Source organism: Anser anser (genome assembly GCF_964211835.1).
Source record: "Anser anser genome assembly, chromosome: 3".
In the NCBI taxonomy this organism is placed as follows: Eukaryota; Metazoa; Chordata; class Aves; order Anseriformes; family Anatidae; genus Anser; species Anser anser.
This window is the reverse complement of record NC_139722.1, coordinates 54,233,862-54,247,638: the sequence shown is the minus strand read 5'-3', so window position 1 is coordinate 54,247,638 and position 13,777 is coordinate 54,233,862. Positions and strand designations below refer to the sequence as shown.

At 42.0% G+C, this 13,777-nt stretch overlaps 2 protein-coding genes across 4 annotated transcripts in view; one reads left to right on the top strand and one right to left on the bottom strand.

Moving 5' to 3' along the window:
* CEP85L (centrosomal protein 85L) overlaps window positions 1-13,777 on the top strand; it is a 149,479-nt gene that overhangs the window by 75,096 nt on the left and 60,606 nt on the right. For both annotated transcript variants that reach the window (XM_083828751.1, XM_083828750.1), the window contains exon 3: window positions 5,208-5,977. In XM_083828751.1, the coding sequence (XP_083684877.1) occupies window positions 5,208-5,977 (770 nt within the window). The remainder of the gene's footprint in view (window positions 1-5,207; window positions 5,978-13,777) is intronic.
* Window positions 9,423-13,777, bottom strand: part of PLN (phospholamban) — a 16,734-nt gene continuing 12,379 nt past the window's right edge. For both annotated transcript variants that reach the window (XR_014581494.1, XR_014581496.1), the window contains exon 3: window positions 9,423-12,533. The gene's annotated coding sequence lies outside the window, so the exon portion shown is untranslated. The remainder of the gene's footprint in view (window positions 12,534-13,777) is intronic.

Below are 13,777 nucleotides of genomic sequence, written 5' to 3'. Positions count from 1 at the left end.
TTTAATATTCCTTTTGTATGTAAGGGTGTCAGAGAAGCTTTCTACTGTTTGCTGGAACTCGGTGTTGCCTCTGTATTTCCTTCCGAGGGCAGGTGTGTGTACTGCCCTTGTACGTGTGCGTACAGCTTCAGTGCTCCTGCCAGCACTGCTTCCTGCTCTCTCTGCTGAAAATTCTTTAAACTCCTCTTGTACAATTTCTTGTTTTCTGTAGGTTGTAGGAGGCCCATAAGGGTGGCCTACCATTTATTCCTTCTGTGTTCTCTCTGTAATAACTTGCTCAGGGGTAGTGGCTTTGCTAGTGTTTCATCGCACATCTTACTCTGTGATGATGCTGTTTGAAGGGAAATAATAAAAGCAACAAAATTGCTTCAGTTTTTGAAAATCCTGTCTCAGCTGCAGCGTGTTAAGTTTGTATTTGTATTATTTGGGCTGGTACTGTTCATTCTGTTTGTGAACTATGTAGATGTTAAATTACTTTAACTTCTAAATATAACAAGTTTTTAGGCACAATGGCATTTTTTTGGTATGTGACACAGTGGATTATAGAAAATACTACAGGAATCAGTTTATTCAGAGTAGAAGAATTGGCTCTGAGTTTACAATGTACTTCTGTAAAAGAGAAGCATTATCCCAGTACAGTAACTGGTGATGCTGGAAGCCATCAAATTTGGATATACTTTTTTTCAAATATCATTAATTGAACTTGCCTCTGAACACCATGTGACTGCTTTTGCTTTGGAGGCATAGCTGTGACACAGGCAACTTGGTTTACTGACAGTAAGTGTTTTAGTACGTTAAATACTAAAACACTATTTAGTATTAAAGTAATACTAGTTTAAAATACTAGTATTTTAATAGATACAATTAATGTTTTAACGAATATTTTGCTAGTAGTAAGTTTTTTTCCTTTATTCTCTTGTTTTAGTTTCTTGCTATTCAAGCACAGCACTCTAATTCCTAAATGTTATTTGTTTATCCGTGAGGGTTTCAGGCCCACTCTGCCGTACAGCCCTGTTACATGTCCGAGCAGTTCTCTCCAGTCTGCAGTGTTTCCGTTTCTGATCTGGTTTTCTGTGAAGCATACTTGTGTTTGTTTATTCTTTGGAAGAGGTTTGTTTTCAGAGACTTCCTCTGTTCATTCAGCTCCTATTTCAAGTTTACTATGTCAAAACAGGAGTGGAGCTTGTGAGGACAGTGGTGAAGATTTCTACACAGGAAAATAAAAAAGAAACAAAACCAGCCAAGCAAACCAAACCAAACCATTCCTGTGACTGGCTCCTGCATGCTTTGGCTTGCAGAGGGTGATCAGTTGGTCTCTGCAGTGCTTTTGGTTAGGGCTGGCCACCTGCCTGTCCGTTTTGGGATCCCTCCGTTGGCTCCTCGGATGACCTCCGCACGCTGCATTCAGGCTGGTCCCGTTTGTGAGCAGGTAGGCGGGGGAACACAGGTGCAGCATGTATCTTGCTGTCACGGCACGTCATCCCGTGGCCTTTGCTTTGTTTTCTGACCATCTCCCACGAGAGTTGAGATCCTTCCATGGTTGAAAGCAGCTGTCCTGTAGAAGACTCGCAGGAGGCAGCCACGTGCTGGCACGCTGTAAGAGTCACGGCCCGCTCAGAGCCGTGGGCTGGGCACTGGGATCGCTTCTGGCTTGCGGCTGGGGCCCACGGCGTTGGGCGTTGCTGCACAGCTAGAGGTTCGTTTGGAAGAGCTCCCGTAACAAATATAAGACCTGTCGTACACACAGGCTCAGTCAGATTCCAGTGAATGTGTATGATAGTGGTTTGGCTTCCCCCGTTTGTCTTCTGCGCAATTAATAAGAATAATTAAGTTTATTTTCCTTATTTGGGGTAATCTACGTCAATGTTTTGGTGGGGGGGAGCGGGAAGGAAGAGAAGGTCATCTGTTTTTAATACTGGCGTTTTTCTCCATGGTCAGGACTTTCTAATTATAGCCTGGATAAAATATCGAATATCACGTTTCAAAGTCCTTCACACAAGGAGGGTCTCTGTTTGTAGCAGTATTAGGTACGCATGCATCCCCATAACATGAGCATCATAAACGTTTTGGGTTTGATTAGTATTGGGCAATTGTACTAGCTGGTCATTCTGCTGTTTGGTAATATTTTGGGAGCAGTGAAGAAACTGTTAGATACAGAAGTGTACGTTGTGGATGGGGCTTCTTGAAGCACTCGTTTCATTTTGCAGCTAGAGAAGTTGTTCAGGTTACAGCGAACCTCCCCTGCCTCGTGTGCGTTATGAGCGACCTCTGGGCAACAGATGAGGGTGTCAAGTAGCTGAGCAAGCGCGTTGTATATCTGGCCTGAGAAGTGGCCTCAGGGGTTTTCTTCTAGTTCTGTGCAGTTGGCACTAGGGATTTAAAAAAAAAAAAAAAGCATAGAAATACATAAGTAAGTAGGAGGAGTTCATTAGCTCTATGTCAGAGGGTTTCTTCTCTCCCTTCTTCAGAAGAAAGTGTCTGCTGTGTTCTCTCCCATTTAAATGAAATTTTTGTGATCAGGTTTTTAGTAAAGCCAAAATCAGGTCTGGTTCATTATTTTCTATGCCAAATAGGCAGTAATACGGTAGTTCAGACGTGTAATACAAGATAATAGGAAGGCCATATGAAATGCTCTTTTTTTTCTTTTCTTATTCCATCTTCTGCTGTTATGTGATAGAAATCTTGTAACATGTTTTAAAAATACACTTTTTCGAAATCTCTCATTTCTGTGTTCTGGGAAGTATTTTAACAGCTGTTAAAATGTGATGCCAATATGGTAGGTGCTCTAGGGAGCTTTGTGGTGGGCAAAAAAAAAAAAGGTATTGGGATAATTGAAAAGCAAGATTTAACATGTAATCCTGATGCTGTTCAAAGGAAAACCTGTAGAAACTTGCTATATTTTTTTCTCCTATATCCAAAAGTTTTCTTTAATGAAAAGAGTCTTAAACATTGGAAGACTCTTGAGACATACAGGTCATGTTTAAGAGCGTTTGCAGCCTTCAAATGAAGCCCGTCTTAGTGAGATGAAAGCTGTTCAAGTCATGCTGAGAAGAGAGCACTAGTTTATTCTGAACTTTAGGCATTTCCTTATGCATGACTACGTGGAAGAGAAAAGTCTTCTGCTTGCATGAAGTCCTCTTTGGCAGGGTTTGGCCAGGTGGAGCTTTTTATTTTACCTTTACTTCCCTTACTGTCAGGATAACCCAGCACTGGCACACGTTGCCCAGATGACCTCCAGAGGTCCCTTCCAACCTCAGCCATTCTGTGAACTTACTCCAGGGACTACAGAAGTTACCATTTTAAGCTTCGCTCTGCTTTTGGGTTCTCTCATTTCCAGTGGAGTTCCTGAATTTCATGCCCTTTGTGCTGCAGGGAGATATTTCAGAGCGCAGACCGGTGCTCTTTCCAGCTGAGCCTGCGGTCGAGGCAGACTGAAGCAATATGCTCCGAGAAGAAGTGTGAATTTGCTCATATGTTTCAGTGAGCATTAACGGGAAGAGTAATTAGGGCAACTTGAAGCCAAAATTGCCATGTTTCACTTGGAAACAAAGTATCGGATATATCCATCAGCTGTAGTTGGATGTGCATGGTGTATGCCAAGTTTAGGGCTGCTTGAAGAGTTAATCAGAAGTGAGGAAAAGAAGTTTAGGTCTAGCTCGGGACTTCCATTTTTCCTTGTTCTACTCTAAATATAATTTACCACTTGTGAATAGTGCAAGCACCTGCTGGTGCCCAGGAGAGGGCAGGAAGGCAGAGCTGAGAGAAGGAACTGCTTATTATTTTGTGGGATTTTTGTGGGATGAGGAGCGTGGCTATGTTATTTTGCGTTGTGCTGCAAGAGGGGAAGTCTGGTCCCAAACAGGGAGGAGCAGGCAAGCTGGGGGTAAGGATATCTTGATTTTAACGCACAAGAAAAGAAGCACTGCCCTTCCTAAAATTTGTCGCACCGTTGGAAGCTCTTTCCTTGTTCCTGTCTGTGGCATGGTTTGTTGCATCACGTATATCCTCAGAAAGTGTGCCCAATTAGTAACATGTTCGGGCCTCCACCAAATCATATTAACCTGCTGTAGCCATCAAACCGAGTATGCTAGCTGTACTTCTAGAGCAATTGGTTGGTGGTTTTTTTTTTTTCTTTTTTAATTGCACTACCCTTATAGCAGGTGACAGGTCCCAAAGAAGTAAGTTCTGTGTAGGTTAGGCTGAGAGAAATAATAAGAGTGTATCTGTCTTGCTCTGGGTCAAAAAGGACCCCCAAAGGAAGACGTAATTAGAGCACGCTTGTTCTCTCGATCTACTCTAACAAGCAGATCTGAATCTAAACCTAACGAGCAACGTGAGCTTGGTCAAGGTCCAGCCATGTGACTTGGTGGGAGCTGATCCTCTCTGAGAGGATTAGCTGTTTATTTCTGGTTGCCCACAGTCTGTGATGACGCTAAGCGCGTGTTGCTGGGGCTGTGAGAGGTCTCGGGCAGTCCTCAGTGATCTCCCCTCTGCCTTGGTCATCTTTGCTCTTCTGTCTCCTCCTCAATATCACCGCACTGATTCCTCTGTTCTTGGTATTTCGGCTTGGGATAGATTTCATAAATTACAGTATGTTTTATGGCCTTGTAAATAACAACATCTGAAAGGACTCAATTTTTTGCAGACTTTTCTAAAGCCAATCACCTGGGGAAATGTAATTTGAAAAAAGCAAAATCCAAAAGGGATGAATAGTACTGTCCGAGAGGCTGTCATTAAGCTGGCTTGTCTCCAGCACTTCCATTTTGCAAAGTGCATTTAGTGAGTTGTGTTTCCCTCAAAGAATGAGAAGAGGGTCGATGGAAGAGGAACCAGACCTGGGGCTCCTGAGCTGGGATACCCGTGCCATTTGTGGTATAAAAGCTACTTTCAGTTGTGTGGGGAGGGGGAGAAATCCTGCCTGCTGCTTCCCTCTGCCCACAGCCTGATAGCTGTGTCTGGAGCTGCTCTTACCACCCCCTTAGTACAGCTCTCTTTTTATAATGACAGCACCAGGAAAAAGTAAATTAGCTCCCATATTAGCAGGCTTCCATTGTCATAATCTGGAATGGTTCAGAAGACCCTTTTTTGTCAAGAAACCCGTTTCCTTCTATTTTTGCATGTCACCTGGAGTTTGGTGTCTTGCTTTCTTGGTGCTGATGTTAGTATGAGTTTTGTGTTGTACTTACGTGATTAATCTTTCTTCCCAGATCATTCAACGTCAAGTGGTACATCCTCGTTCAAGCCTAGCCGATCACTGGTTTCCATTCCCACTGCCCATGTGATGCCGTCTAATGCCAGCTCTTCACTTTCCAAACACAGGGAAGCTTTCAAATCTGACGGCTCAAAATGGAGTACAAGCTTGGGCCGGTCAGGAGGAGGCAGAAATCAGGATGTCCTGGACAATTCTCTTGACATGAAGGGTGCAGGACCTGTAAGAAAATGGTCCTCCTTGTCCAAGCTCAGCTCACCAAACACCTTCAGCCAGGATGGTAGTAGTCATTCAGTGGACTCCAGGACTAGCACAGACAAAGCTGTGTCACCACAATTAAGGACAAATGGGCCAAATTGTTTGCATGATAGCATGGAGCTCTTAAAAATCGAGGACAAGGAGATGGGGAAAAAACGATCTTCTCTACTGGACTGCAAATACAAATTTGAAACGTGCAGCAAAGATGACTTTGTTTCAGATTCCTCAAGCAGGAGACATGCCTTAGACTTGACCGCCTACAGTGCCTTACCTGAAAGCAAACCCGTGGCTGCCAGCTGTGAAGCTTTTGGACAGAGATACGCGACTCTGGGGCAGCAGGCTGTGAGCGGAGCCCCCATACAGCCGGCAGTCAGGACTCAGATGTGGCTTAAGGAACAGTTGCGGGCAAATCCCCTGGACTGCAGGACTGCTGAGGAGCCCTACGGTGTAGCTGCATGGCATGTGCAGCAGCTGGAGGATTTTAGACCAGGGGGTGAGCAGCCTGTGCAGGTAAGGCCAAAGCTTGGTGTTTGCTGCCATCGTGTGGCATCAAGCGCCACACCTGAGGAGCAATGTCGGGCTGTTGTCAATAAAACAGGAAAGGGAACAAGTCCCCTTACCCAGGCGGTGGTGGTGGTGGTTTTAAACTTCGGTTGGGGTTGCTGCTGCTTGTTTCTCAGTTTTATTTGACTGCCAGTAATTTTCTTCTGACATCTGTTTACAGTTTCCTTTAATTTGGCATGCCTGTCCACATGAGACTAGCATCTCTTTCTCAGTCTGGATACAATAAGAGGTTTATAAATGATATTTTTAATAGCTCTTAAAGAGAGTTTTTGGTTGCAGTGTAGCGGGGCGAGTGTGAATGTCTATTTTGATCTAAATTGATTTGCAGAGACTGCATTTGCACACGTAGAAATAAGACTGATACCTACATACCACAAGAACAAATATTCAGTATCACTATGCCCAGGACTTAAAAACTGAATTCTGTTTGATATTAATGCTTATTTTTTAACTAATTAGTTGACTGCTATTACCTGACTCTAATCTGGTTTATTTAAATAATACTTTTTTATGTGCCATATTTGAAGGCTTTTCATATAGAAGAAATCAAGCATATGATTTTAAGAGGCAGGTAAACCTTTCTAACATGATTCACAATCTTTGTTTTTACCTCTTCACCTAATGGGAAAAGATAGCTTGTGAAGGACAACAGTATTTTAATATAAATGTTCAAGTTTACTTGTGTTGGTAAAATTATCTTGCCAGAAAAGCCCCAAACAGATTAAACAGATATTTTTTCCTGAAAGGATATTGTCTGGGTGGGGGTGACCTAGCTGTATGTGAAAATACTTGTTTTCTCCAGTCTGAAGGTACATTAAGTCGTTTACAAAGTTATACTCAAATTTTGTTTCTTCCTCTGTGCATTGAAGGAAAGACTGACAAATTCAGAGGTTCTCAGCATTCAGTTGTGCTCTTAATGGTGATCTGTATTATTATTATTAACTTAGAAAGTTGGAGCTGTTTTATATTAATTCTTACGGGTTCCTCTGAAAAAATGACATCGTTCCAGGTTCTTCTCTTCTCACAAGCGCTTCGTCAGTCCAGCAGCAATGAAATACAGCGTTTCCTTTTTGCATGAAGGCAAAGCTGCATGTTTGGCACGGATGAAGTCCTGTATGTGTATAATATATATATTATTATGGTTATTACTGTAAAACCTCTCTTCACGGTTAAAAGGCACACAGGAATTGATGCCGGGCTGTGCTTTGAGGACCGAGCCAATAGGGGGAGCACGAACATCATTTATCTGTTTAGCCGCTTTTATAAAATGGTGCGGCAGCTTGTCGGGTTTTTGAGACTGTAACGTTGCAGGTTGAAGTTCTGCCTAAAAGCGTTTTGTCTTGCTCCGGTCATTTTCATATCCAGATCGGTATTTTGTGTGCAGATCAGTATGTGTCGTAGGATCCAGGTAGGATCCCCGCTTCCTCAGCTGGGCTGTCAGTTTCTGGTCGGCTCCTAGTAACAGGGGAGCTCCTCGGAGCGTTTCTCAGCTTTTCCCTCTCCCAGTTGCAAGGGGGGACCGCAGGGAGCAGGACAGCACTGACGGGCATGGAGGAGCTCTGGTGGCTTTGACACGCACTTCCACTGGGACTGGGGTTGTGTTGATGGGCCTTGAAACATGGTCAGTCAGATTTCCTCAGGCGAGAAGATGGGGTTGTCAGGTAAGACCCCATGAAACAGAAAAATAAAGCATGGGCAAGAGCTGGAGCCTTTGGGCTCCTCCAGGTGTCCTCTGCTGCCTCCCCGCCACCTTTCTGCCCAGAGGTTACAGCCGTGACGAGGAAGGAGGACAGAAAGGTGAGGAAAGGAGAATGTTGTTTTGACACAATATTATTATTTTTTTAAAGAAACCTCATCATAATTATAATTATTTTTCCAAAGATATTGTGTAGTGTTTTGTGACTTTTTTCAAAGCTACGCACTGTGTGTGCACCTGGGAACAGAGATGGTATTATTTCTGAGAAAATAAATACACTTATAATCCTAAGTGAAATATATATGTAGGAAAGAGAGAACAGAAAGCCTAAGATTTTTTTCAGAGGAAGCTGGTGAATGAAAAAACCACCACAAAATCCTCAATAAAATTATTTTATTTTTCTTTTCCTGTTAGTGGGTAATATTTTTGCTATTTTACTCTTTGTAGGTAAGCATCTGTGCTGGTGGAAATGTAGTGTTTTTTACAGGACTGAAAAAAATGCCATTTATCATAATTCGGCTTTAAAACTATCATTGCCATGAACAGAAAACAAAACAAACTTTGCTTTAAACTGTGAACGTAGAGCAGCTCTGTGTATGTTTTAGGTAGGCTGGCAGAGGGAGGGAGTATAGAGAACAACTGTCACTAGGAAAGTGAGGACAGACTACAACTAACTCCTGAGTTGATTTTGAGGACTGATCACTCAGGAGTAGCTACTGGACTTAAAAAAATCTGTTTGTAGACTGCTTTATTATGCCCATAACAGTGTACTAGAGACCTTTTCCCCTGCTAAATTCTGAATTAGAGTTTATTCTAGAAAATAAGATTTGAGTTTAAATTTATTGTAAAAGAAAATGTATTACAGCCCTTAAAAGCTGTTCCAAGATTATTGACTGTCAGAATTAACTCTTCACTTTCTTTGTAGTCTGAATTTGTCTGAACCCACCAGCTACCTGTTGTTTTTCTGTTGCGCTTTGCTCCCCAAATTTCTATTTCACCATAAATTTAATTATTTTCAATGTACAGCAGATCTTTTAGTCTTTCAGCAGACATGACCATTCTAATACTTTTTTTTTAAATTTTGTTTTAAACCCTAAGGTAAATAATGATTAGGCATAGATTAAAGTGAAAACGCTTATAATACACAACAGGGATTCCCGTTGAACTGGGAGGACATACAAATCTGGCTGCATGAAGGCTGTATGTTGTCACATAAATGCATTTCTTAAAGCCTCGTCCTGGCATCTGAAGGCAATTAGGTAGATGCTGTATGTTATTCCAGAAGTGAAGTTTAAAATGAAAGCATGCCTTCAAACCTGTAGGGGATGATACAGTAAGAAAGAAGGCTTCAGAAGCTTTCAGAAGCTTTCAGCCTGTTTATTAACTCTGGTAGTGTTTTGGGCCTGATAGGATGAATCTGTTTTAGTTCCAGTTCATGGTGCATCTGTAGGATTTCCTCATGGTGAGCTAACTTGTATCAGAATATAGCAGAGAGAATAGATGGAAATTGCTTAAGTGCATCTTTTTCCTTTAAGGTATCTAGTTTCCTGTTTCTTCTTTAATGAGGAAAACACTGCCTTGTTTATACCGTGTATATAAAAGGTCCTGTGAATTAGATTTTAATGCAGTGAGAAATTAAGAGATGCTGCAACAATTGTCATTTCAAAACAGAAGTAAACCATATGCATACCTAAATATTGGCAAACATCATGTAAAACTTTAATTGAAGGAAAAAGTTACAGCATGCTTCAAATAACATTGTTGCCACAGAAAAAAATATTCTTAAATGTGAACCCGAAAGTAGTTTTTCGTATGATCCTGACAGGTCAGAAGACTGGAAAAAAGATAATATCATTTTTCCCATGTCACATTTTGATGAAACCGTACTTTTCAGCAAGATAAAGCTTTATAACACGAACAATTATAACCTGTGGTTAACAGAATTAATTCATTACTGTGAGCTTTTGTGTTCTGTTTCTTTTACAGTGAAGTTGGCTGTAGTCTGACGACTGGGCTTCCACTCGTAGTGAACGTGTGGGGTCAGGCTAAGTGCTAGCAGATGATGGTAAACCAAGCTTGGACCATGCCTGATTGCAAAAAGAGGCTTGGCATTGGTTAGCTGGTAACTCTGCCAGTTTTGTGCGTCATCTCAGGAAAATGCACGTTTCGACGTTTGTTTAAGATTCTGTAATTTTCATTGTTGGCTGGGAGAAGTTTGGGGTAGCTACGTGCTGATAGCAGAGTTTCTTACAGACTTTGTATGTGACGTTTGGTTTGGAAATAAGTGGTAGGTGGAGTTGGTAGACTCATCTCTGTCCTTTTATTAAAAAGGAATCTATGATTATTTTTTTTTTTCAATGCTAACTCATTTAACTCATTTGAGCTGTTCAGCTGTCAGGTTTCGCTAAGGTAAGGAAACTTTTGTATGTACAGAAGAACATCCATAAAATAAGCTGTGTGCGATCCCGAGGAGTGTATCAGTGAAGAGCTATTTTGCTGGGAAAACCGTTTCTACTCTTCTTTAGATGAGAGTGGGCTTCATATCATTTCTGTGGATTTGATTATGCTTTGTGCCATCTCTTATTGGTGTCAAGCACCAGTAGAAATCCTTCTAAACAATACACAACAACAGAACTGTTAAAACATATATCCCTTGTATGTAAATCTACAGATTTTGAAAGCAGAGTATTTCAAGATAACCAAAATAAATGATAAAGTGGTTACAATGATAGAGCTGTGCAAAGTTTTCTGCTCTAAATACAAGTAGGAATTGATATTATTGTATCAACATAAAAAAAGCTGTAGATGCATAGCTTGCAGAAGCTATTTTAAACGTTTATTGCACATACTTCAAAGCACACGAGAGAAAAAACTTCATGTTGCCTATCCATGCTGCCCCACCTAACGGTGCCTGTGCGCCGGAGGACATAGTGCGGTGTGGAAGCCTGTTCGTGGTGGGACCTGCGTGAACTTCGCGTTTCCCTCAGCACGTTGTCTTTTCCTTTGGAAAGTCTTTTACATATCCAGCTCAGACGGGTCTGCTGCAGATTGCTGTTGGTTCAGCTACAGCAGCAATTGTCTGGAAATCCCGAGCGTGGCCACGAGTAGATCAGCTCTGTAACAGAGTGAGTGCTTGTGGGAGGTGCTGGGTCAGCGGCGTACCTGCCAAACCAGGGGTGCTCTGCTGGCAGCAGACAGCTGGAAACTGGCTGTTCCCCCATCCCATGGGCAACACCTGCGTCTTTTGACTGCTAACACTCATGTGTATGGCATTAAAAGTACCGTACAATACACGTGTGGTGGTATACTTGGTTCCCAATTTGTACTTGGGAAAGAGATGCTAAAGGGTAGGCTGCTTGGCCCCAGTGTAGTGTCCGTAATCTACTTCTGGCCACCTTCTTTCCCTACATGTCTTAGGTGTGTAGAGCTACCTTCCGGGCAAACAAATCCAGCAGAAGCGAGCTCTCGTTGGTCACTGTCCTTCCCAGGGCCCGTGGGGAAAGCAGACCATCCCACGAAGGTCCCGTGAGAAGCTTGCGTTGCAGCTTGGGGTGAGGACGAGCAATGGGCGGGCGGTTGCTCTAGCAGGTAACAAGAGGTGTGTCAAATGCAGCCTGAGGGCTCCCGCACTGCACCCTCGCCCTGCACACGGGAGGTAAATCCGACGTGTTGGGGACGTAGCACGCTCGCCGTTGTGCGGATGCACCGACTGCTCACCTGCACAGCAGTGTTAAAGGCGTCACAAGCACCGGTGTGACAACCTGTGCTAACGCCCCTTCTTTTCTGTTGTCTTAGCCGCAGCTTCTTCCGATACTGCTGTGTAACACAAATGGCTTCTGGCTTGTAAGGTGTTGCTGTGAACCACGGGTGTCGAAAAAGAGGTCACTGATAATTATGCTTTCATATTTGAACTTCACCTATCTAAATCCCAGCTGCTGCAGGCTGCGGTTCATTGCCATTCTTCTTCCATCTACAGCATCCGTGCTTTCGCTCTCTACAGGTAATTTGATGTGTGCTGTTGACCCCTTGTAGGTGTTTCGTTTTGCCTTCCTGTCATATTTCTGGTGAAGTATCCATTCTGTGGAAACCCCATTTTTAAAATTTGATTTTCTCTTTCCCCTTTGCGGAAACTCTGTTCCTTGAAGGCTGCTGATCGTTTGCAGATCTTTAAATGCAGATCAGCTGTAGGAGTGAGGAAACTGAAGTAGCTGCTTACGCACACTTGGATTTCTTCCTGTACTCAGCAGGGCTCTAGATGCTTTCTTTAGTCAATGGCAGGACATAATCTTGTATACTTTTAGGTTCACTTTCAGATGAAATAGGTACATGAACACTTTCTCTGTCAGTTATTTCAGTCTTGGCATATTTATGGTCAGATAGTTTGATGTCTTTATGTTATCATTGTAAAAAAACAACAACCAAACCCTCAGAACAAGATTTTTGGGAAAAAAAAAAAAAAGACCCTCACAGGGCTTCACATCAGCTTCACAAGGATGAATGCGAGCACCAGAACCAAGACAATGAGCAGGAAATTGAGAAGTAAGTTGAGACCTCTGTTGTGAGCAAGATCCATAATGTGCATCTGTCTGCCCTCTTGTGCTTGGAACAGACCCTTGGTTGCAGCTTTGGGCTGCTTGCTGAGTTAGAAGCAGTGCAGATTCACATGAACTTCATTGTGTCCTCAGCTGTTTACCTGTTCTTAGTTTCCGCCACTTAAGAAAAAATTGTTTGTTTACAAAAAACAGATTTTTCCCTTCCAAAAAGGAATCTGAGTGTTCCCAAAGGCCTTCTTGTTTTTCCAAATACCTTAAAAAATAATAAATATTTAAAGTTAATGACAGCTTCCATTTTACTGCTGTGCTCCTGAAGAACTGATTAATGGGGAAAGGACGTGGATTTTATACATTTTGGCTCTTTATTTACTTTTTCCATGTGCATGGAACTTTTCAGGGCCCACCGGGAATAGTCATTCTGCTGGAAGTCGGGGTTTATTTAAGACTCCAGCAACAGATTGTTGAAAAACAACTTCTCCAAGATCTTTGTAAGTGCAAAATATGAAAATTATAGCTTCTGGGAAAAATGTACCTCTGTTTAAAGGAGCATTTCCTACACTTCTAGGGTTTGGCATCATGCCACATGGTAGGTACTGTTTTGCCAACAGCGTGCTTCGTGGGGTTCTTTGCAGCTTTACAAATTCCTTATTAAGAATCTAGATTGAGCTGGCACAGGATGCATCTCAGTGCTTCTAATAGCACGTACGCAATAGCTTATTTAAGATGATATTAATAACTTAGCAATTCCAGTTTATGTGCAGAAATGTGTATATAAAAATAGAGGAAACAAATAAGACCAGTGAGCCCTAACGCTGAAATGTTGCCAAAACTTCCTTTTAATATTCAGCTGAATCTTAGGGAAGATCACAAGAGGGCAGTGTTTTATAGTTCTGTATTTTATACAACAATGGGACTTTTGGCATTCTTATCTTTAAAAAGAAAAAACCCTAGGCTTATAAAGCAATCGTATTTTTCTAAACTGGTTGTCAGATACTCCAATAAATCTGGGACCTATTTTAAATGACTTTAATTACCAGGGTTCCGACTAAGATGAACAACAGTTTTTAAAGGAATCCTTACAAACGTATTCTGGTTTTAATCCTCTTGGCAAGCAAGAGGTGTTCGCTCATCTCCTTCTGTAAGCAAAACACAGAGTTTCTTCAGATTTTAAGATCTAGGTCAAATATAGAAGGAACACATTTAGTGTTAAATAAAAGATACCTGTGGATCTTGTAGGACATCACAAATATTTTCTAATCGTGTTCTGACAGACACTATTAATGGCTATACGAAGGTAGGTGTCTGACCCTGATCTACAGTACAGTAGTTTGCTTCCAGATATGAACCAGGATACTCTCTAAATGAATGTCTTTGTTACTCTATGCTCAAATTCTGGCACAGCAGTGTAGGTAAAGTACCAGGTTCCTGCTGCCCTTTAAAATGCCTTACCAGCTATCCAGAACAAAACTCGAAACTCTGAAATGGAAAAATGGAAAA